Here is a 24,595-nt window from a genome sequence, read left to right as displayed (position 1 = left end):
CTGAAGACGACACGTCTCCATTCGTCCCTCCATTCACGCCTGTCGCGACACCACTGGAGGCGGGCTGCACGATGTTGGGGCGTGAGCGGAAGACGGCCTAACGGTGTGCGGGACCGTAGCCCAGCTTCATGGAGACGGTTGCGAATGGTCCTCGCCGATACCCCAGGAGCAACAGTGTCCCTAATTTGCTGGGAAGTGGCGGTGCGGTCCCCTACGGCACTGCGTAGGATCCTACGGTCTTGGCGTGCATCCGTGCGTCGCTGCGGTCCGGTCCCAGGTCGACGGGCACGTGCACCTTCCGCCGACCACTGGCGACAACATCGATGTACTGTGGAGACCTCACGCCCCACGTGTTGAGCAATTCGGCGGTACGTCCACCCGGCCTCCCGCATGCCCACTATACGCCCTCGCTCAAAGTCCGTCAACTGCACATACGGTTCACGTCCACGCTGTCGCGGCATGCTACCAGTGTTAAAGACTTCGATGGAGCTCCGTATGCCACGGCAAACTGGCTGACACTGACGGCGGCGGTGCACAAATTCTGCGCAGCTAGCGCCATTCGACGGCCAACACCGCGGTTCCTGGTGTGTCCGCTGTGCCATGCGTGTGATCATTGCTTGTACAGCCCTCTCGCAGTGTCCGGAGCAAGTATGGTGGGTCTGACACACCGGTGTCAATGTGTTCTGTTTTCCATTTCCAGGAGTGTAGTTGTTCTATGCTTAATCCGCAGAATGGGTCCTTATTGTTTTGTTGGTTTTGAAGAGTGTGTTACTGTTAGTGGTTTACTGTTGTTTGCTTAATAAGTAAGTTGGCAAAACGAGTTGGTTCTTGCTCTCTAGGTTTAGCACTTTGCACGCTGTGTGGTTCTTTAGTGGATACAGGAGCGAGGAACAATTGCCGTTCATAAACAGAGAATTCAGATATTAATTTATTCTACATCTAATGTCAAATATTAAAAATAATACATAACTTTGTTGCTAAACTTGTAGCTTCAGTTGCTAACAGTAGACTCGAATGTAGAAAAATATACAGGTACAAATGATTTATAAAGCTGTCACTTTTCAATACAATGTCTATATGGAAGAAGTCAAGCCCCGGCTGCTAAGAAAGTCTTCAAATGTTATTCAGTGGCGAACACACAAAAACGGGGGTAAGTGCACGAATGTTCGAATATAAGTACACTCGCCGCTAGGGCACCGGAGAGGGGACGCTTGCATGTCACTGACAGCGGCGTAATCGTTTGTGGCAGCGCCCTCGTGCAGCCGTGGTGGCTGTAGAAAACGGGGCTGCGCAACTGGCGACGAGCGTATTTCAAAGTACGGCCTATCGGGTAGACGCCGATACCTCATCCAGCAAAGTAGCCATATATCGTAGATGAAGATACAACACCGCGTAACTGACAAATTGCCGATTTTTCGTTTTTCAGTCAGATGATGTCGTTGACCTGTACGCGCATCGGCTCTTAACACCATAATAGCGAATTTTTAATTATTTACCATGAAAAAATTATCTAAAACAGTGCCGCGTATGTGACACAGAAAAGAAATAGACGGCAATACCGCCCAGAAGAAGCTCTGCTCAGTGTACACCATGGACTTACACGCCGTGAAAGTAGCTCCATTTTTAAGTGCAAGTCCAGTTTATTATAAAACAAAGTTGGCTGTTCATAACTTTACAATGGATGTAATGCCGTGATGCAGTATGTCACTGGTTCGATGAAACGCAAGGTAATTTGGTTGCATTATGTTTTGCCTCATGCATCGTGGACACCCTATCCAGAACGATTAAGAAAAATCCCGTTCAAGTCATTCTGTATTCTGACGGCTACACTTATCAGAACAGAAATATAATGTCATCAAACACTCTTTTAAGATTATCAGTTGATACTGGAGTATTGATTACACAAAAGTTTTTGGACAAAGGCCATACTCAGATGGAATGTGACTCAGTTCACAGTTCAATTGAGTGCAAACTTAAAGGACGTGAAGTAACACTTCCTAGCCAATACGCTATGTTACCTAAAGAAGCGAGAGAAAAACCATTCATCAACTACGCAGAGAAAAGTTTGTGGCTGTACGACTCAATTAGGCCTGGAGGAGCTGTAAAAAATGAGCCTACATTTACCGATCTGAGGGCGCTACAGTACTGCCCAAATGGTATTATTTACTACAAGTGCTCTTTCAACGAAGTGTGGCAAGAATTACCGAGGTGTCCGAGGAAAATTCTTGGAGATGTTTGCTTCCCGAAACTGTACAAGGAAAGACTGAAAATCAAGAAATCCAAATGGGATCATTTACAACAACTTAAACCTGTTCTTCCTAAAGACTGTCATAGTTATTATGACAACATTCCTTATGAATGAAAATTATCGCGGAGGTAACTGTGTGACGAGTACCTGTGCAGTGTAATTCTCTGTTGCTGCTTTGAGTGACGGTGAGGATTTTTCTTGAAGAAATGTGCAGACACTATCGGAACTATGTAAACAGTACATTTATTTAAAATGTTTCTATGAAATCTTTCAATAAAAAATTATTAATGCTCCAAAACGTGTTCTTACTAGTTTCCTCAGCACCAAATACCAACGTAAATGTGTCAAGTCGTGTTGGGAGACTGACAAACGCGTAAGTAAAAGATTATGGCATATACCGAGACAATTCCGCGTATGTGCCGTAATTAAGCTTTCTAAAGCGTATTTTTGTTTTTTCTTTTTTTTGTTTCACATTTTTATTTGATCCAATATTTCCTTGTAGCGCTACGATGCAAATTAAGCGCCGCTGTGAAATGTAATAGGCATTTTAGATAGTTTTTGTCTAACATTCACCTGTGCTTCGTATATATCTATCCGAGTCAATCCAGCCCATATTTCGTCTCTGCATTCTTGTTGTTCCTATGCAGAACTTAACTGCTGATGTAAGCTGATAACCTCCCTTTTAGGAGACTTAATATGCTTCCTTGACACACCCAAATCAAAGTGACTCCACTACCAACTTCCTCAGATGCGTAACTGCACATGCCCTTCATCTTATTGGAAGCAATAACGACTCATTCCAACTGCCAATCCCATTTCTCACACATCCCACAATAACCAACCTAAAATAAACCTACAACACCACCATAAAATCTTATATGCCTCCTGGGAATTTATCCATACATCACCTTGTCACTTTCCGCCCCCACGAAAATATTTGCAACACTATTCCTTTCCTACAACAAATTTTGACAGCAGCTGCGACTACCCACGCACCCACCCACCCACCCACACACACACACACACACACACACACACACACACACACACACACACACACACGTCCGATCAGTTCAACTGACTTCTCCTCACATGATAAGTTCTTGAAATGTTTAAAGAATCCCACAGACACAACCACTCCTTCCTCTGTACCTATCACCAGGTCGCACTAACATGCCACCAGCAACTACAGGGAGACGTCCGAAATATCCTGGACTGGCGACATACATGCTCTTAATACGGCACCTACCATCAACTCAAGTAAATATTAGAAGCCTTTCCATAGAGTTACCACCATAATCCTCCCTGCACTATCCAATTCTTCTCAACAATCAACTCCTCCTTAACAATCTAAGAACAGGAAAACTTCTCGCCTTCTACCTCCAAAACACACTCGCTATCCTCGACTGTCCTAACTTGACCACTCCATGGTCCCTTAGGTCCACGAATGGAGAGACATATCTGTTGCCTCTCTCGCTCCCAACTTCCAGTATTTACGCTCTATGCTTTGAACGGATGTAGAAACACCAATCATTGCGCAAAGAATAAAACCATGGCCAATTCCCTCCTCCCTCTCCCCTCTCCCCTCCCCCCTCTCTGCTAACATCTCCCCAAATTTTTTTTAAATCCTCATCAGTGCTTAGCATTTTCCATTGTGTATTGAGATTAACATGACATTTGAACGCTTTTCCTTACCGAACTGTTGCCATTATCTAGGCTGGACGCGTTATTAAATGATATTAGCGTGGTATTTCCTCGAGGTGATTATTTTTTCCCCACGTAACACATATACTCAGTTTTTGCGTTAAGTACAGCAGCTTTATCCAAGTTATCACTGTTTCTATGTATTATTAAAACTTTGTAGTCACCTGGCAGCAACACTTTTTCTCTAGTGAAAAGGATAACGCCGTTCATTGTAATGGTTTGTCTGAACAGTGCCTAACAATATGTGCCACATTAAAGACAAAACATAACCCAAAAATTGAAGACGAAACAGAATACCCAAATTTTGTAAAACTATTTCACTATTGTCTAACAGTCACATATTGTACTCCATCCTGAATTTCATGATCTCAGTTCCCTGTATGAAAGTAAAGAATACGCCCCAGGGGAAAAATAAAATAAATATTCATGAAACATAATGTGTATGACAATGGCTTGAATGTACACTGATTTATACCTTATTAGATAGTTTCCTGGATTGTTCTCGTCTTGTTCCATCTTGTAGTTCACCATCATCTCGCTGACAGATTGCAAATCATGAACCAAACCCCTTAATTTCGTGTTAAGCATGTCTCTCACACGTTCCACGTCCTTAATCCATCCATGCAGTTGCTGATCATTCGGGCGGGTATCCTGAAGCATACAGAAAATACTTCGTGTTGCTTGAATAATATTCACAAGCAGCAGCTAATCATAACCGCTCGAACATAACATTTAAATTACTTACAGCGCTTGACTACACAGTTGGTTAGCTTCATGTTAAGTGGATGATTTGCATGATAAATCTTAATAATGTGGAATGAGTTATTTTACATTCATACTGTCAATTCATGTGCAAATATGGCTGTATGCTGAAAGTTCCAATTTTTTTTCTACAGATTTGAGTTAGTAAATCCTTTTCTCTCTCTCTCTGTCTCTCCGCCCCTCCTCCCCAACTGGCCATGAAGGCCCCACGGTACCGACCGGCTGTCGTGTCATCCTCACCCACAGGCATCACTGGATGTGGATATATAAGACAGCTGCAGACGTTTCTATGTAGTTAAGCGCAAACAGTTGAATGAATGCATATTCTATATTATAACACTCTGTAACTGATTTCCAAAAGCTTTAATAATTAGATTATGATTGATTCGTTTCTGTTTCTTTGTTTCTCAAATACATTAGTAGAAAGTGGAAAAATTTCTTTATGCTGTTTAGTTTCGCCACATTTGAAAATATCACTTTCATTTTCAATTTTAACATAAGGTAAATGATCCAAAAGATTTTTTGGAACATTGTAGTGTTTAACAATAAAAGCAATGAAATAAGTTTAATTTGTTATATCTAGTCAGTTTACTCCTTTTGCAACAGTCATGATACTAAGCAATCATAAACTGTCTCAATTTGATCATTATTTATCAGAAAATATTTTCATATGAACAAATAAAAAATAGTGATGAAGGAAATAAAAATGTGTTGCTTCAATAGATTAGCAACAACAGAAATCCAGTGGCAGTACACAGGTTTATTAAGCTTTGACCGAAGTTTCTATGATTTTAAACCCATCTTCTTCAGAATATATTGTACATATTAACAAAATTACAACATTGTGTGTCGAGAAAATATAGTAATATTACAACACGCAAAATTAAAGGAAACGTTAACAACAATTTTTTTCGTGAAATATACTCACATAGAATCACATTGTCTATAGCCAACGCGGGAGTCATTGATTCTGTCTAGTACATGTCAGCCAATTAATCACTATTTAAGATACATTACATTAAAGTATTAGCATCTACTGTAGGGCTTTCTCTTAATAAATATAACATACTGAAGCTCGATACAACATATCGTATTACACTTGATAGATGTGTATAAAACTGACATTTAAATATATAACGTGGGATCGAATCCTATAGAGCGTAAATATGTCACTTTCAGATCTAGTATCATGCACCGACTCACTGAAGAGCAGTGGCACTAGCCTTAACACACATCTGGTAAGAGGCACTCCTACGCATTCTGATTGCATATAGCTGCAATGAACAGCGTACGCGATTTCACTACCATGTATTATTAACAGAATTAGTATATAAACTAAATAGTTGGAAATAGGGAAAGGAGAAGGGGTGGAACGCGCGTCATTAACGTCACACGGTTTACAAAGAGCCCGCAGGCTCGGGTAAACGGAACGTAGTCTTTACAAAATGTGCAAAACACACAAAGCACTTGCGCGTGAATACGCAACTGTAACATGCATGAATATCAAAGCGAAAGGGCTTCAAAGAACACCATCACTACATAAGAGACTCAACAATAGACAACCCAATTGACCTCTGTGATGCTGGACTACCGTAAAAGAACACACTGACAGAGAAACTGCAAATATTAAGACGAATGCATATTCGGAAAAGAGAAGGGAGGAGCAGGGGATAGATCATCACCTGTAAAGCATCATACAAAGGGGAGTGGTTGTACTGATTAAGCATGCTCTATGGACAAAACTACTAGAAGGGGTTGTGTTGTAAAATAACCAGTAAAATAATAAACGCGGCCTCACTGAGAGGCGTTTATGCCTAGAAATGATGTTAAGGGCAGAATAAAAACACACTCAAAATAGAAAAGGGGGGAGTTGGTCTAAAATTTTTGATTACTAGGATGTTGGAACGCAACTTAAAAGCGGATGGCACAGTACATTTTAAAGTAAAAGATGTATTCTTACTGAACATGGAATTTTGAGGAAAACAAACATGACATCGAGGCCACCACTGAGAGGTAATCTTGACTGCTCAGCCAGAAGTAGAGCTTAAAAAGCCTTCCAGACAATGTCAACTTGTTAGTTGATCCCGATTTTTTAAAATGTAGCCATCGTTTTTTTAAAATTATGTTCAAAAATTTCAAGCTCTTCCCGTAGATCTAATCTGCGCCATTTTACTTCTTTGTGGAAGATTACGGCATCCTCTAAATCCTTCGAGTATGACTAGCAACAAAGAAATGTTCCACGAAGGTGGAATTTTGTACATTACGTCCTTCCTTTCGCAAACGATGTTCTTTGCTTCTCACCTTGATTCCTCAACGAATTTGTCCCATATACACTGGTGTCCAAAATTTAAGCAGCAAATGGAAATTTTGAAAGGTAGCGTTTACTTTGTCACGAAACATTATAAACAGGTGACAGCAAAGTAAAAACAATGTGAAATATACAAATCGTAATCAACTGCAACATGCCTAACGGTAAACAAAAATGTTCTCTTTTTTCAACTTAACGGATTTGCACACACATTCTGACAACCGGTTAATGTGCTCAGTGTGGGTGTAACCACCTTTGGCACCAATACGCACCTGACAACGATAGGACATGCTGTGAATGATGTTATCAATTTCATGTTGAGGCAATAACGCCCATTCTTCCTGCAGAGGTGCTCACAAGTCTTGGAGAGGGGTTGGTGGATGTTGATTTGATGCGACCCATCTCCCTGGTGCATCCCAGACGTGTTCTATGGAATTCAAATCGGGAGAGCAACCAGGCCACGTCATGTGTGCAGCATCTTCCGTTTCCAAAAAAACATCCATCATTTATTTATTGCTGGTCATACCCTATAAGGTCGAACATTATCGTCCATAAATTCGAAGTCTGGGACCACAGCACCTCGCAAGAACCGCGCATGAGATCCAAACATCTCGTCACGATACCTGACAGCAGTTGAAACTTTCCGATTCACCTATAACTTTCATGAAGAAGTGTTTCAGTGGTCAACATAATCCCTGCCCACACCATTACGGATCCCCCTCGATATCAGTCTCTCTCACAACTTGTGTGTCCCTAAATGGTGTTCCACGTGCCCTCCAGATGCGAATCCGTCGAGAATCACTCTCCAGTCCAAATCGGGATTCATCTGTGAAAAGGACATTAGCCCACACTTCGACTGTCCAGGTAGCGTGTTGACGGCTCCACTCTACCTGTGGCGTGTCTTCACAGAAGCGAACATATAAACAGACAGTAGGTCTCCGACAATAAAGGACCCTCCGCTAAACCCTTCCGTACATCGATTGCGTCGATGCAACACGTCCAGGGGATGCTGCGAGGTCAGCGAAATAACGGTCTACTCTTTCTGCTGTCTCATGTGATCGGCCCTGTCCTGGTCTCCAGGATACAGTTTCTGTCTCTATAAACTGTCACCTCAGCCGAGAAACAACAGAACGCATAAAGCCATCGAGCCGCATCAGTTTGCGACTCTCCTGCTTCCTTCCTTCCTATGGCCCTCCACAGCAGAGTCTGTTGGCATCTTCTACGTGCCATACTGTACCGTCTGTGACGGCGTACAGAGCGACTGTGGATGTAGGACTACCCTGTAAAGACTACCCCGCTTGATAGATGCCCTGACGTCATTGTCGACGTGGTTGTCCGTTGAAAAGAATGCCATATTCCGTGCAGAATACAATCGTAGCGACAGCTGTTGACAGTTTGTATGATTATATCGTGAATTAGACACAGGAAGCGGAAATAGCAGTTTGTGCTTTAATTTTGGTCACCAGTGTAGTAGCTGGGACAATTACTGCAGATCATTTTGTGAATGCCAGAGATTGAGAACGGATCATCAGCATTTTTAATAGTGAGTGCAAGGCGTTTTGTAGGATATTATAAGAACAAAAAGTGAACTTGTATTTATATTTGTTCACTAAAGGATTAAACGCATCTTGGTGAAAAATACAAATGCAAGAAAACGTTTTCTGTTAATAATAACTTAAATAAACGAGCCACTGTCTCTGAACGTAACAGATTTACACTCTACAGGATCTGATGTGACGGTTTATGTGTAAATCTTCGGTTTTTCTTTCTTTCAAGTGGCATACTATTTGTTGCTGTATCCAGTATCAAATAAGTGATATTTTAAAAAGTTTTAAGACAAAACTCTACAGCAGACAGCTAATACATTATATTATTATATTAAATGGCGATTAAGTGAATGACATGTACTAGACAAATCAACGACCACCACATTGGTTGTAGATAATGTGATTCTCTATGACTCTGCTTCACCAAACAATTTTTTGTATACATTTCCTGTAATTGTCTTAATGTAATGTTACTGTTTTGGTTTCACACACAATTCCGTTTTCTTGTTTCACACACAATTTCGTTTTCTTGTTGTTGTTGTTGTTGTTTGTTGTTGTCTTCAGTCCTGAGACTGGTTTGATGCAGCTCTCCATGCTACTCTATCCTGTGCAAGCTTCATCTCCCAGTACTTACTGCAACCAACATCCTTCTGAATCTGCTTAGTGTATTCATCTCTTGGTCTCCCTCTACGATTTTTACCCTCCACGCTGCCCTCCAATGCTAAATTTGTGATCCCTTGATGCCTCAGAACATGTCCTACCAACCGATCCCGTCTTCTGGTCAAGTTGTGCCACAAACTTCTCTTCTCCCCAATCCTATTCAGTACTTCCTCATTAGTTATGTGATCTACCCATCTAATCTTCAGCATTCTTCTGTAGCACCACATTTCGAAAGCTTCTATTCTCTTCTTGTCCAAACTATTTATCGTCCATGTTTCACTTCCATACATGGCTACACTCCATAAAAATACTTTCAGAAACGACTTCCTGACACTTAATATATACTCGATGTTAACAAATTTCTCTTCTTCAGAAACGTTTTTCTTTCCATTGCCAGTCTACATTTTATATCCTCTCTACTTCGACCATCATCAGTTATTTTGCACCCCCAAATAGCAAAACTCCTTTACTACTTTAAGTGTCTCATTTCCTAATCTAATTCCCTCACCATCACCCGACTTCATTCGACTACATTCCATTATTCTCGTTTTGCTTTTGTTGATGTTCATCTTATATCTTCCTTTCAAGACACTGTGCATTCCGTTCAACTGCTCTTCCAAGTCCTTTGCTGTCTCTGGCAGAATTACAATGTCATCGGCGAACCTCAACGTTTTTATTTCTTCTCCATGGACTTTAATACCTACTCCGAATTTTTCTTTTGTTTCCTTTACTGCTTGCTCAATATACAGACTCAATAACATCGGGGATAGGCTGCAATCCTGTCTCACTCCCTTCCCAACCGCTGCGTCTCTTTCATGCCCCTTGACTCTTATAACTGCCATATGGTTTCTGTACAAATTGTAAATAGCCTTTCGCTCCATGTATTTTATCCCTGCCACCTTTAGAATTTGAAAGAGAGTATTCCAGTCAACATTGTCAAAAGCTTTCTCTAAGTCTACAAATGCTAGAAACGTAGGTTTGCCTTTTCTTATTCTTTCTTCTAAGATAAGTCGTAAGGTTAGTATTGCCTCACGTGTTCCAACATTTCTACGGAATCCAAACTGATCTTCGCCGAGGTCGGCTTCTACCAGTTTTTCCATTCGTCTGTAAAGAATTCGCGTTAGTATTTTGCAGCTGTGACTTATTAAACTGATAGTTCGGTAATTTTCACATCTGTCAACCTGCTTTCTTCGGGATTGGAATTATTACATTCTTCTTGAAGTCTGAGGGTATTTCGCCTGTCTCATACATCTTGCTCACCAGATGGTAGACTTTTGTCAGGACTGGTTCTCCCAAGGCCGTCAGTAGTTCCAATGGAATGTTGTCTACTCCCGGGGTGTAGTTTCGACTCAGGTCCTTCAGTGCTCTGTCAAACTCTATACGCAGTATCGTATCTCCCATTTCATCTTCATCTACATCCTCTTACATTTCCATAATATTGTCCTCAAGTACATCGCCCTTGTATAGACCCTCTATATACTCCCACCTTTCTGCTTTTCCTTCTTTGCTTAGAACTGGGTTTCCATCTGAGCTCTTGATATTCATACAAGTGGCTCTCTTTTCTTCAAAGGTCTCTTTAATTTTCTTGTAGGCAGTATCTATCTCACCCCCAGTGAGATAGGCCTCTACACCCCTACATTTGTCCTCTAGCCATCCCTGCTTAGCCATTTTGCACTTCCTGTCGATCTCATTTTTGAGACGTTTGTATTCCCTTTTGTCTGCTTCATTTGCTGCGTTTTTATATTTTCTCCTTTCATCAATTAAATTCAATATTTCTTCTGTTACCCAAGGATTTCTACTAGCCCTCGTCTTATTACCTACTTCATCCCCTGCTGCCTTCACTACTTCATCCCTCAGAGCTACCCATTCTTCTTCTACTGTATTTCTTTCCCCCATTCCTGTCAATTGTTCCCTTATGCTCTCCCTGAAACTCTGTACAACCTCTGGTTTAGTCAGTTTATCCAGGACGCTCTGTACAACCTCTGGTTTAGTCAGTTTATCCAGGTCCCATCTCCTTAAATTCCCACCTTTTCTTGTTAATAAGAGCAATTTGTTCTGAAGAATATGGTTTTAAACCCCGGAAGATCATAACCAAAGTTCAATAAACCTGTGTATTGCGGCTGCTTGGCGTTATTTGTAATCTACTGAAGCTCTTACATGCTCAGTTGCTCAAACGCTGCCACATTCAAAATCTCGATAAATATATAGACGATAAAAAATACATAAATTTAAAAACTGCTCAGAATATTGATAATTTTGTCAGTTTTCTTGCGTTTCTGTAACTGCATATGTTTGGCTGACAGCAATTTTTTCTTTTTTACAGTCCTTACAATTATTTAAATTTTTGTCTCTACACAATTGGTTTGGATAGAAATAGTCACTATCTTTTACTTTTTGACAAATAAAGCATTTTTTGTTATGTTTCAAGATGTTTGTTATTATTCACCATTTTTCATCTATAATTATAATTCCGATAATTCGTGACTGTAAACTATTTTTAGATGGTAATCACGCTAATAAACTGACATGTATTTTCCACACACACAAAGAACTCACATAATATTATACTTAAGATATGTATTAAGACATTCACTGCATATATTCCTATCTTAATCCTTTGTGTATTTATGTGCATGAAAGTTCTTTATTGATATCTGCTCTTCACAGATTCTGCACCTCTTGGATTTAATCACTTCCATTTACAAGCAAGCAATTTTTAAGACAAGTATTATAAATACTATTATTCTTAAAATGGTTATTGGAATCAGTTTCACACCACTTATTAGAATTATTAATGAAAGATTGACGACATTATACACTAGAATAACTAAAAGTCATTAACATACAAAGAAAGTTTCATTTATTATTTATGCTGATTTTGGAAGTTTTCTGTTAGAGATGGATAATTATCAATCTGATCCAAATATATCAAATACAATGAATAATCAAAGACATGAACCAATGGGTTTTTGTTATTATATTAAATATATGAATGGACAACAAATAAGACAGAATAAATTGTAAACTTGTTCCCCTTGTCAATGTAATTATTCAGTAAAAAATAAAATGTTCATCATCACAGTCATTTAACTGAAAATTTATAGGTCCATTGTGCAATAATTTTGATGAACAACTAAAGCAACCACAGCTTGATCCAATTTATTTTCATAATCTCTCAGAAATTTGATGCTCATTTATTTGAAACAGAATCTTGTATTGATGAAAAAAGAATTAGATTTAATACCTAACAATGAAGACAGATACATTATTTTTATAAGAAGACAGAAAATTTGAAAATGACCTTCAGTAACACATTTAAATTTATGGCTTTATCAAATGCTGAACTTCCATCAAATTTTATACATCAAATAATAAGCATTAGAAAATTCTTTCCAGGTAAACTATGAGATTTGGACGTTATAACATTGTGTATTCTTATGATTACGTAGGTAATTGGAAAAAAATTGAAGAAATACATGTTTCACTAGTACAAGAAGCTTATAATAAAATGAATGCTTGTGGGTCAAGGCAAAATTAAGCTAGTTGAAAAGTTTAAATACTTTGGAGAATGGACAACAGCCATCCTATCAGAGAAAAAAGCCTCCATATCATGTATGAACAAAATGGAAATGACATTCCATTTAACCAAAAACATCTACAACAAAAGATCAGTATTGTTCAATGCAAAGTTAAGGCATTACTGCAGTGTTATCCATCTAGAGATCTTGTACACATCTCAATGCCTAGTAATGAACGAAAAAGGTTAAATTGAATAACTGGGGACCAAGGAAAGGAAGATTTTGAGAGAGATCTTGGGTCCCATTAAAGAGAATGGGGAATATAGAAGATATCATAATCATGAACTGCAATCCCACATACAGAAGACAACCAATACCATGTGGAAAAGAAGGATTATGTTTTATTGATATATGACCTGAATAAGCCCTGGAGGACTCACCAATCATATGATCATCTACTTTCAGGAGGTTCAAAGAGGTGGAGAAAGATGTTAAAGAAGTGGGGATCACCTATGATGACATCTTGGAGCATGTCTCAGTGAAGAAGAAACTTATGACATGGCAGGGTTTCCAAGAAAAGCCAAAACTATAAACAGGAAAGGCTTGGACCCAGGAGAGGAAGGAGCAAAACTAAGAACGAATGTGGGAGCACTGGGCAAACATCAGAACACTAAAGTAAGACAGTTGAAATAACATGGTCCAAAGATGGCCTATATGAAAAGAATGAATGAATGAAAATGAATGATTGTAGCTAAAGTGACAAAGAATTTGAACATGCAATGAAAATTTGAAAAAAAATGTAATAAAAAGAAACTTGGAGAATATCATGATTTATATCTCAAAACAGATGTGTTATTGTTGTCTGATGCACTTGAGAATTTTTGAACTCGCACAGAAAAAAACAATTTTTAAAAAGTTAATATTTTACTACACCTGGTTTAGCTCAGGATTCAGTGCTAAAAATGACTAAAGTTAAATTAGAATAATTACACTATTATTGTATGACAATTGTCAAGAAACGGCTCTGAAGTGGCATTTCACAATATGGCAAAAGATATGTAAAAGCAAATAAAGAAAATTTAAATTATTATGATCTGAACAAAAATCTAATTATTTAATATTTCAAGCTACAGTTAATTTATAAAGAAAATTCAATTATTGATATGATAAAAAAATATATGATTCATGTACAAGTTATATACTTAAAGTTAATTTAGAATATTCAAAAAATTACACAATTTACATAACGATATACTACTTGCATTTGAAAATAAAATTTTTCATGGAACAAATCAAATAAAGCTATTAACAACCTTGAACAATAGAGAAAAATATGCTTTCCATTATTGAAATCTTAAAGAATACCTAAATTCAGGATTAAAATTACCAAAAGTACATAGAGAATGAAAATTTACACAATCTAATTTTCTACAAAATTATATAGATCTGTATACAAAAATGAGGACTAGGCAAGAAATGGTTTTGAGAAAGATTTTTTCAAACTCTTGAATACTTCAGTATTGGAAAAACGATGAAAAATATAAGACAGAGAGTGGATATAAAATTAATTTCAGATGTGAATAAGTGTGAAAAACTGTATCAAAACCAAATTTCAAGGAAAGAACAATATTCAGTGAACATCTTGCTAGGATTCACATGAATAAAACTTACGAGCCTCCGGAAAGGCTCAAAATCATGAAAAGTTCAATTTTTACTTTTTTGCGTTTTCTGAATCTGCAGACTATTACCTTTTAATAGATATATAATTTATTCAATTCCGAAGGCTACAACTATTTTTAATTTTTTTTTGAAATGTGTTCTACATGGGCGTGACCCACTGTGGCGCTGTTAAACTGCTGTCAAATGGTGTTATTATTAACGTCCGTGTTCATCAGGTACATTTTAGTGATGTGAGATAAAGTATGTGTTGTGGCTAACCTGTGATGGTTCAATATATATCGCTGGTGTGATTGTCGATTGTTTCATGTTTATTTACTCTGTCGTTATCTCGAAAATATTCGTAATTAATTTTGTTTCTTGAGTCTCTGTTTTGTTGAAGTATAATAATGAGTAAAAGTAAAGTTATTAGAAATCCTCTGAAGGCTTTTAAGAAAAGGAGAAATGTTGGAAAGCCGAAGGTATGTGTTATTACTGTAAACAATAAAGACGATAACCAAGTGAGTGAACCTAACCTCTCAAGTACACCTGCCCATAGCAGTCAAAGTGGGAAAGAAAATACTTCACAGGAAAAGCTTGGTTCAATGAGTGAAAACTATGAATGTTTTATGGGCGAATCGGATGTGAATGAAATATTTGATATGTCAGTTCTCAAAGGAATTTTTTCAAACTGTGTAAGATGTATTCATTGTAGTGAAGTTGGTCCGGAACTCTCCATAATAAAGCACATAGGACTTGCTAGTGAAATACAACTGAAATGTGATAAGTGTTCATACATTACCACCTTTTGGAACAGTGTTGCAGTAACTGCAACTGAAGAAAATGGTAGCAAAATCTACGAACACAACAACGAGCGATACTTGCTTTAGACAATGAACGCCTTAGGGCTGCAGACAGGGCTGTAAAGAGTCTAGAAATACAAGCAAGAGTAAACAGGAGGAGGAACAAGAGGAAGCTGGAGGAGGAGTTTGCAGAGGATGAAGATAATCCATCCTATGGACCTGGAATGCACTAAAAAGTTAATCCAATCTTTGTCGCTCGATTCCCAAAACTTTTATTTTCTCATACTAATTACATGTTTTCTAAGGATCTTCCAAACATATTTGTTTCAAACTTTCAGTAAATGTTACACAGTACCTTCTGCATAATTTAACACAGCCTTTTTCCAAAAAACTGTATATTTTTGAATATATAAATAAAAAATTGCAAAAAAATGTTGTGAATTTTCATTACAATTGAAAAAAAATCTTCTTTAATAACTGAACTAAAATTTTGTAAAATCCCTGTGTTAAGTTGTAGCCCTTATTCCAATAAATAATCTGTAAAAAGTTCAACTTCCTACCTCAAATACTTTGTGAGGAAAGATGTAATTTATAAGCGTTATTTTAACATTGCAAGTATAGGGCGCTCTGGAGCCCCTTAAGTCACATTCGACAAACATTTTATATTAGTATGAACATACTTGATTTATATAAACAACAGGGGTACAGTTCTTACTACAGTGTCATGAAAGCGAATTATAAAGATAAAATGAACTTTGATACTAAGATATGCGCAGCTACAGCTACAATATACAGATTGAAAATGTTCATAAAGATATTAAGAAGATGGTTCATAAATTACCGAAAAGGTAAGATTTTCAACATTCCACAAGTAACTGTGAAAGTATTATCTAAGAAGAAGTATGAATGTAATGGAAAACAATGGAAGTACTTTGTAGTTCAAAATAAAAAATGTACGCTTACAAAACTGGTAAGGTTATATACTAAAAAAAAATCAAAGGAATTTAAGAATTATGTTATAAAAATAAAACAATATTTGAAGATTATAAAGATCGTTTGTTTGGAAATATTGAGCAATATTGATCTATGAACCTGATATGAAGCAGTAAACACGAAATTCACCCAGCTGAAGATAATAAAAAAGCACTGTGTCCTAAATGATGACAAATATATATATATATATATATATATATATATATATATATATATATATATATATATATATATATATATATAATATTTTCTGAACTTTATCTTTTTATTGTGTCAACATTATAATATAGTTAATGGATCAAAGGTTTTTTACATTTTCATGTGGCTTTCAATGTTTTTCCCTGAAATTTAATGAGTTTCCCTTGGAATATTAGTGAAATAATTAGAAAATATTAGGACCATTTTTCTAAAATGAGAAAAATGCAATAAATGGTGAAAATGCTTCAAAATAGTGAAAATGTTTGATGAAACCGGTAATTCATTCCCTTCATTTCACATTTTTGTTATAAAATTTAGTAAACATCAGATTTTTAGTAAAAAATTCTGTTTTCTGATATCTTTGTCCTGAATTTTCATTATTGTTCCTTGGAACCTTCTGATTTTTCACATTTTATGAAAAACTGCACAATGACTGCAATATGTACATATACAATATATTTCCGATTGATACTGATTCTTCCTTAACGAATATTCTATCGATGTAACACTAGTCGCTCCCAGATAAGAGAGGGACCCATTTTTTATACAGTTACCAAATCGATTAGGCTGGCTGGCCTCCTCCTTTATCGACAATGGCATGCAAATTACTCAACACAGTCTTTGCCTTAATTAACAGACTCTTCCTGTCAGAAGGTGTTCTTCTGCAAACAGAACATCAACGACTAAGGACTTTATTCCTCTCGGTATCTACTCTAGAGTACTTGTTCTCCCACACAGGAGTCACTGGGGATAATGCCACATTAAACAGCTGGCACACAGTCATGCATTCTGCTCAACCATCGACATGGATATCGAGACCATGGCATAATTTTGCACTGCATGTTCTCAGCAGTACTTCACACCATTCCAAATTCTTTTGCCATGGCCCCACATCAGGTCCTTGGGAGTGCCTCCACATTGACCTTACTCGTCCTTTCTTGAGTCAGATGTGGCTGGACTTAGGTTATAAAATATCATATATCTGCTCCATGTGCTCCATGACAATGAAAAACATATTCAAGGTCCTTTTGCAAGTCTTTGCCATCAAAGGCCTTCAGAAAGGCTTTTGTCTCCAACAGTCACCCCCATTCATTTCCAGCCATTTCTCCTATTTCTGTGAGCGGCAAGAGATAAAACACTTTCTTATGGAACTGTTCCACCACCAATCCAGTGGGAAGGTGTAACAGATGAACAGATGGTGCAGACCATCAAACGTAACAGGAAGTCCTGGAAAAATCAGCCTCATGGGGCCCTCACCTCGTTCTTGGCTCCCTATAGCGCCACGCCAATTTCTGGACGAAGTCTGGCCGAATTGCTCCATGGGAGGCAATATTGGACACTTCACTCTTTGCTCTTACCACTGGACCCTCATTTGTCTCAGTCACCTCCCCATAAGCAAGTACCAGACCAGTGCCATGGTGTGTGCACCACTGTTTAGATGCCATCTGACCTGTTCCAGCCAACATCCGAGACCCATGAGGTCATCAGATGCATGAGGTGACCAGCACAGACCACCTGTAGAAGTGCCATCAGATCCGGCTGCCTCCCAAAGGACACTGACAGTGTGCCTATCTCGTCCATACGAGTTGTGCCCTGGCCTGAGAAGCCACTGTGACTTTCGTCCTCCATCACTGCGTTTCCAGGGATCAGTTGGTCATCGAATGGACACCAGCACACTTCCTATTACAGCACCAGCAGCCACAGATCTGCCTTCCATGAATAGTGTGTACCCCTTTCAGCCTGAAAGCATCAAGTCCGAGATACAGGCTCTCCAGGAGGCAGTTCAAGCCGTTGTGCACCCAGACCCCGCTCTAACAACAGTGTATAGTGTCCAAGGCAGTGCCGGTGCAAGCAAGATCGTTTCTACTCCTATTCGTCATCTCAGGATGGAGAAGGATGCCTAACCGACTCTGACAGTAAGATGGAGGTATCACAGGCATCGTAGATCGACTCCTACTTACAGCTCTCACCAATGGTGACGCTGCGATCTGCAAACAGTCACAGCAAGCGGCAGTTGTGGAAGAAGCCATAACTGCAGAGTGCACATCACAACACCTGATGGAATCCCATGACCATTGACCAGTTACAACCATGCGCCTGCAGTTCAGAACATTCATTCTCTTGTGTGTTCAGTTACATGGAACTTTCACCTTGCCAGCTTCTACCAGTGGAATACAGTAGCTCTGAGTCTGGACATCGTGGACTTCACTTTTGTCTAGCTCCCTGCTGGTTGAGTAACTCTGAACATTCATGTGACTGTATTAACTGTGTGCATCAACTGTGTCATGGTATTCTGCCAAGCAAATTGTGCTTATGCTCGTAGACGTAATCAACTTTCACATGCTTTCTCATCAGGCTTAAGAGAATATTCCCTGTTGTTACAATTAAAGGGCAGCTACTTACTGGGGACCGGTGTGCGCGGTAATTATAGTATGGCAGCGAAATTTGGTACGCCGGGCGCTGTGGCCGAGCGGTTCTAGGCGCTTCAGACCGGAACCGCGCTGCTGCTACGGTCGCAGGTTCGAATCCTGCGTCGGGCATGGATATGTGTGATGTCCTTTGTTTAGTTAGGTTTAAGTAGTTCTAAGTTCTAGGGGACCTATGACCTCAGATGTTAAGTCCCATAGTGCTTAGAGCCATTTGAACCATTTTTTGAAACTTGGTACACATTTTTTAAGTGTTAATGTGGAACAAATTTAGGCTGGAACAAAGTAGTTCCAATTTTCGCCACCAGTTTCAAACTGGCACTGTGAATGCAAGAAAGGGGGATAGGAATGTTTCCATATGTAATGGATAAGGAACGGGGCGACGGGAGAAAAGATCAAAGAAGTGAGAAAAGCGTAATATTGATTTTATTATTAACCGCCGCTTACACAGTTTATTCCATATGAGCACAAGAGGTGAGGAGATGTTACATCCGTAAAACGACGTGATCAACAGTTGCTCGCAGCTGTTCGTGTGGAATCTGTGTGACGCGTTCCTGTGTACTGTCCTTCAGATAAGGTTGAGGCTGAACTTTGTCCTTTGTAAGCGCATCCTTCTAGACATCCCCAGAGCTAAAGCTCACACGGATTCAGATCCGGTAATCTTGCAGACGATGCATGTGAAAAACCTCTGTAGATTACACGTTCGTGGAAGGTTGTGTTAAGCAGATCTTTTATATGGCCGGCGACATGAGGTGTAGCTCCACCTCGCATGAGAACAATATTTTCCACACAGTTGAGCTCTTCCAAACCAGGAATCACATGCTGTAGAAGCGCGTCTCGATAATGTGCAGATGCCACAGTACACCTGACAGGCGCTCTGGGTGTACTCTCCTCAGACAAGAACTAACGAAGAATAAAGATCCTTGTGAATCCACATCATACAGTCACATTTGGCGAGTGCAATGGCTCTTCGTGCAAAACATGCGTTTAAACAGTAACCCAAATTCGGCATTTCTGTGCATTCATTGCAAGCTGTAATGTAAGATGTACATCGTTACGCCACAAAATATTGCCCGGCCACATGTCATCAACGTCGACCCATTCCAGAAACGGAAGAGTAAATTCAGAACGTTGATACGGATCATAAGAGTCCAGTTGCTGCACCGTCTGGATCCTGTATGGAAAACAGACCACAAAACTTCCCATACTGTTGACAGTTCTCGTGACTCTGCAAGAGCACCAGCACCACGTGCTGCATGGTCAGTTACAAGGACAGATAACTCGTCAGGAACTTCCACTGGCACAGTGCACCTTCCTCTTCCAGGTGCCACACCAAGCTCACCCGTATTTTAGAATTTTATTATCATCTTCTTTACACAATTTAATGACATCGGGTGTCTCCTCATACTTTCAGTCGGCGATACTATCTCAGTGCAACAACGTAATTGACCCTGTTCACATAAAACAGTTTCACTAACATCGCACGGGCTCTCATCTCGATATCCACACTGCTCACTCACGTTATGGCTTGTCTAATGACAGCGTGGATGCCATACCGCCATATAAACAGTGTACAGTGCCATATTTGCACCTCATCACCACCATTATCATGATTCTGAACGGTTCCCAGCCTCAGGCTGGGTCTGTTTGGAACATAAACCTCACTATCCAGTCCTGTTTTCTCACCATCTTTCTGTGTTCACTCCGATCCAGTCCTCACCTCTGTTTTAAACACATTCCTTCGCACCTTTCAGCCTTCTATCCCTTGGTCTTCTTTTTAGTCGTTTTCTTCACATCTCCCTTTAATTATTTTCTAAGGAACCCTCTTGTTCTCTTTGAATACCCATACCAACTTAGATTTGATGTTCCTGTTCTGCTCTGTAAGGGTTCCCCTTCCGCTATTTCTCTTACCCTTTCATTCCTCATCGTATCTCTCCTTGTTACTCATATCCTACTTCTGAGGAACTTCATTTCACATGCATGTAATTGGATTTCATATTTTTCCTTCATTACCCATGTTTCAGACGCGTAGATCACTATTGGGATGTAGTAACTTGTATGTATTATTTCTTTGCTTTTTTGTGCAACGTCTTTGTTCTAAAACCAGGCTCCTAACACTTCGCAGGAATGTTTCTGCTTGTATCCCGCAACCGCTGATCTCTTTCTCATTTCTTCCAGTTTCCTTTGTCACACTTCCCAAGTACCTAAGACTTGCCACTTTGTAGAATCGTTGACCTCTAATCCTTATTCTGCGAGATGGTGTACGTTACTGTCTAGTAGTAACCAGAATCTCACAGTTGTTCGTATTAAATTTCATTCCACATTGTCTCACAATTTCTTACCAAGCATCCAGCTGTTTCTGAATCTCCCCCTCCCTCTCTCTCCAGATCATCAAGTCATTAGTGAATCCCATTCCTTTTACCTTATCTTCTCCAGTTTTTGCTGCCACCTTGGTCGTTATCTCATCCCAGACCACAATGAAGAGGAGAGGTGACACTGCACTGCCCTGTTTCACGTCACTTGCTTTCTGAAATCATTCCGCCTTTCATTTCCCACTTTCACACTACTCAGACTCCACACTACATCTCCTTCACCTTGCTTGTTGTCTCTTTTCTGATTTCTTCTTTTCTTGTGCTTCCCAGACCTTTCTTCTACAGATGGTATCAGATACATTTTCTATATCGAGTTCGGCCATCACAAGGTCTTCCTCAGATCCATAGTGGTGCTCCTGGACCTGTCTCACTGGAAATAGGAGGACAACAGTTGACCTTCCAGGTCTGAAGCCATACCGTTCCTCTCTCAATTTGCTCTTGACCCTTGTACGGATTCTGCTCTCCAGGATTTTTTCATATACCTTGGCAGAATTTAGTATCAGTGTGTCTCTCCTGTAGTTCCTACAATCCTTCCTACTACCTTTATTGAATATAAGGACAGTTAATGTTCTCTTCCAATCTTCTGGAGTCTTCTCATTCCACACCTCCCTCATCATACAATACAGCCACTGTTTCCCAACCTCTCCCCCTGCCTTCACCATTTCGACATTTATTTCGTCCATAACTGGTGCCTTTCTCCTTTCGTCTTGCACAGTGCTATTTCAATTTATTTCCGTGTCAGATCCTTCCCCTCTACCCCTCCTCCAAGAGTTCGCTTCTACCTCTATTAGTATACTATCATCATCTCGAAGCCTGTTCAGATTCAGCAAGTGCTTAGAGTACTCTTTCCACAGTATCTTAAGTGTCTCTTCGTTATTAACCTCTTCCCAGTTTCTATCCATCCTTGTTGCATGCTCGCTCAGACCTCCCTTCTTACTTTCGACCATTCCATATAGTACGTTCTTACTCCCTTTCCTACCTTCCTCTATCATCATTGTCCATTTTTCCAACCACTTCCTTCTCTCCTCAGCCACTGTCTTATTTGCCTTTCTTCTTTCTCTTATATTCTCCTCTTACTAATTCAACCCTTTCTTGGAGTCACAGCCTGTAGGGCTTTTTCTTCCTTCTTACTACCTCCTTGGCTCTTTCATGACACCATGATTTTTCCTTCCACCGTTTTCTGCCATCTGTTCTTCCGCACACAGCTACAGCAGCACTTTTAAACTGTACCCATTTCTCTTCCTCTGTATCTGGTTCATTTTTTGGTAACCTTTCCCTTAGTATCTGGTGGTATTTTTCCTTGACTTCCTTTTCCTCGAGTTCCCACAGACTAAATCTCCTTTCGTGGTTCTCTGTCTTCCTCCATTTCTTCATAATTCTCACGCTCATCACCAGTAGCTGGTGGTCACTATAGAATGCCTCAGATGATAGCATCTTTACATTCGTTTGAGTCCTCTCCGTTTCCCGCTCATATACACTCCTGGAAATTGAAATAAGAACACCGTGAATTCATTGTCCCAGGAAGGGGAAACTTTATTGACACATTCCTGGGGTCAGATACATCACATGATCACACTGACAGAACCACAGGCACATAGACACAGGCAACAGAGCATGCACAATGTCGGCACTAGTACAGTGTATATCCACCTTTCGCAGCAATGCAGGCTGCTATTCTCCCATGGAGACGATCGTAGAGATGCTGGATGTAGTCCTGTGGAACGGCTTGCCATGCCATTTCCACCTGGCGCCTCAGTTGGACCAGCGTTCGTGCCGGACGTGCAGACCGCGTGAGACGACGCTTCATCCAGTCCCAAACATGCTCAATGGGGGACAGATCCGGAGATCTTGCTGGCCAGGGTAGTTGACTTACACCTTCTAGAGCACGTTGGGTGGCACGGGATACATGCGGACGTGCATTGTCCTGTTGGAACAGCAAGTTCCCTTGCCGGTCTAGGAATGGTAGAACGATGGGTTCGATGACGGTTTGGATGTACCGTGCACTATTCAGTGTCCCCTCGACGATCACCAGTGGTGTACAGCCAGTGTAGGAGATTGCTCCCCACACCATGATGCCGGGTGTTGGCCCTGTGTGCCTCGGTCGTATGCAGTCCTGATTGTGGCGCTCACCTGCACGGCGCCAAACACGCATACGACCATCATTGGCACCAAGGCAGAAGCGACTCTCATCGCTGAAGACGACACGTCTCCATTCGTCCCTCCATTCACGCCTGTCGCGACACCACTGGAGGCGGGCTGCACGATGTTGGGGCGTGAGCGGAAGACGGCCTAACGGTGTGCGGGACCGTAGCCCAGCTTCATGGAGACGGTTGCGAATGGTCCTCGCCGATACCCCAGGAGCAACAGTGTCCCTAATTTGCTGGGAAGTGGCGGTGCGGTCCCCTACGGCACTGCGTAGGATCCTACGGTCTTGGCGTGCATCCGTGCGTCGCTGCGGTCCGGTCCCAGGTCGACGGGCACGTGCACCTTCCGCCGACCACTGGCGACAACATCGATGTACTGTGGAGACCTCACGCCCCACGTGTTGAGCAATTCGGCGGTACGTCCACCCGGCCTCCCGCATGCCCACTATACGCCCTCGCTCAAAGTCCGTCAACTGCACATACGGTTCACGTCCACGCTGTCGCGGCATGTTACCAGTGTTAAAGACTGCGATGGAGCTCCGTATGCCACGGCAAACTGGCTGACACTGACGGCGGCGGTGCACAAATGCTGCGCAGCTAGTGCCATTCGACGGCCAACTCCGCGGTTCCTGGTGTGTCCGCTGTGCCGTGCGTGTGATCATTGCTTGTACAGCCCTCTCGCAGTGTCCGGAGCAAGTATGGTGGGTCTGACACACCGGTGTCAATGTGTTCTTTTTTCCATTTCCAGGAGTGTATAATGTAAAACACCAGAGATTTCGTGCCTCGACTGCTGATATATCATATTACTTTATGGCTCTCTTTCTTCCGAATCCATGAGTCTCCTATCACTAGACCGTTTCTCTTGCAGAATTCCAACACTCTTTCCTTCTTCATTTCTACTTCTCCATCCTCCTACCAGTACATTTTCTTATCTTTGTCTTTCACTCCCTACATGAACATTCAAGTCTTCCATGACTATTATGCTGTGAGTATCCACTTCTTTTGTAGTTCTTCTTCAAAGTCCTCCTCCTCTTGATATTTGCAGCCCAATTCAGGGGCATACGCCTACTTCTTACCTTTGTCATTATTTTGATCTTCATTATACTGTCGCTGACCGATTTGCACCTTGTGGTCATAATTGTAAATAATTTTTATCAGTATAAATCGGTTCCTCATTAACGCATTAGCATATCTACCAAGTTTCGCTGCCATACGATAATTTTGGCCGACAGTGGAACTCCACGAGTGGCTGCACC

The 24,595-nt window shown here is 40.5% G+C and overlaps 1 protein-coding gene across 2 annotated transcripts in view; it reads right to left on the bottom strand.

Annotated features, from left to right (window-relative positions):
* LOC126262993 (uncharacterized) overlaps positions 1-24,595 on the bottom strand; it is a 128,935-nt gene that overhangs the window by 41,488 nt on the left and 62,852 nt on the right. For both annotated transcript variants that reach the window (XM_049959946.1, XM_049959947.1), the window contains exon 5: positions 4,428-4,603. In XM_049959946.1, coding sequence (XP_049815903.1) covers positions 4,428-4,603 — 176 coding nt within the window. The remainder of the gene's footprint in view (positions 1-4,427; positions 4,604-24,595) is intronic.

This window comes from Schistocerca nitens, chromosome 6 (assembly GCF_023898315.1).
Source record: "Schistocerca nitens isolate TAMUIC-IGC-003100 chromosome 6, iqSchNite1.1, whole genome shotgun sequence".
NCBI lineage: Eukaryota > Metazoa > Arthropoda > Insecta > Orthoptera > Acrididae > Schistocerca > Schistocerca nitens.
This window is presented reverse-complemented; position numbering and strand designations above follow the sequence as displayed.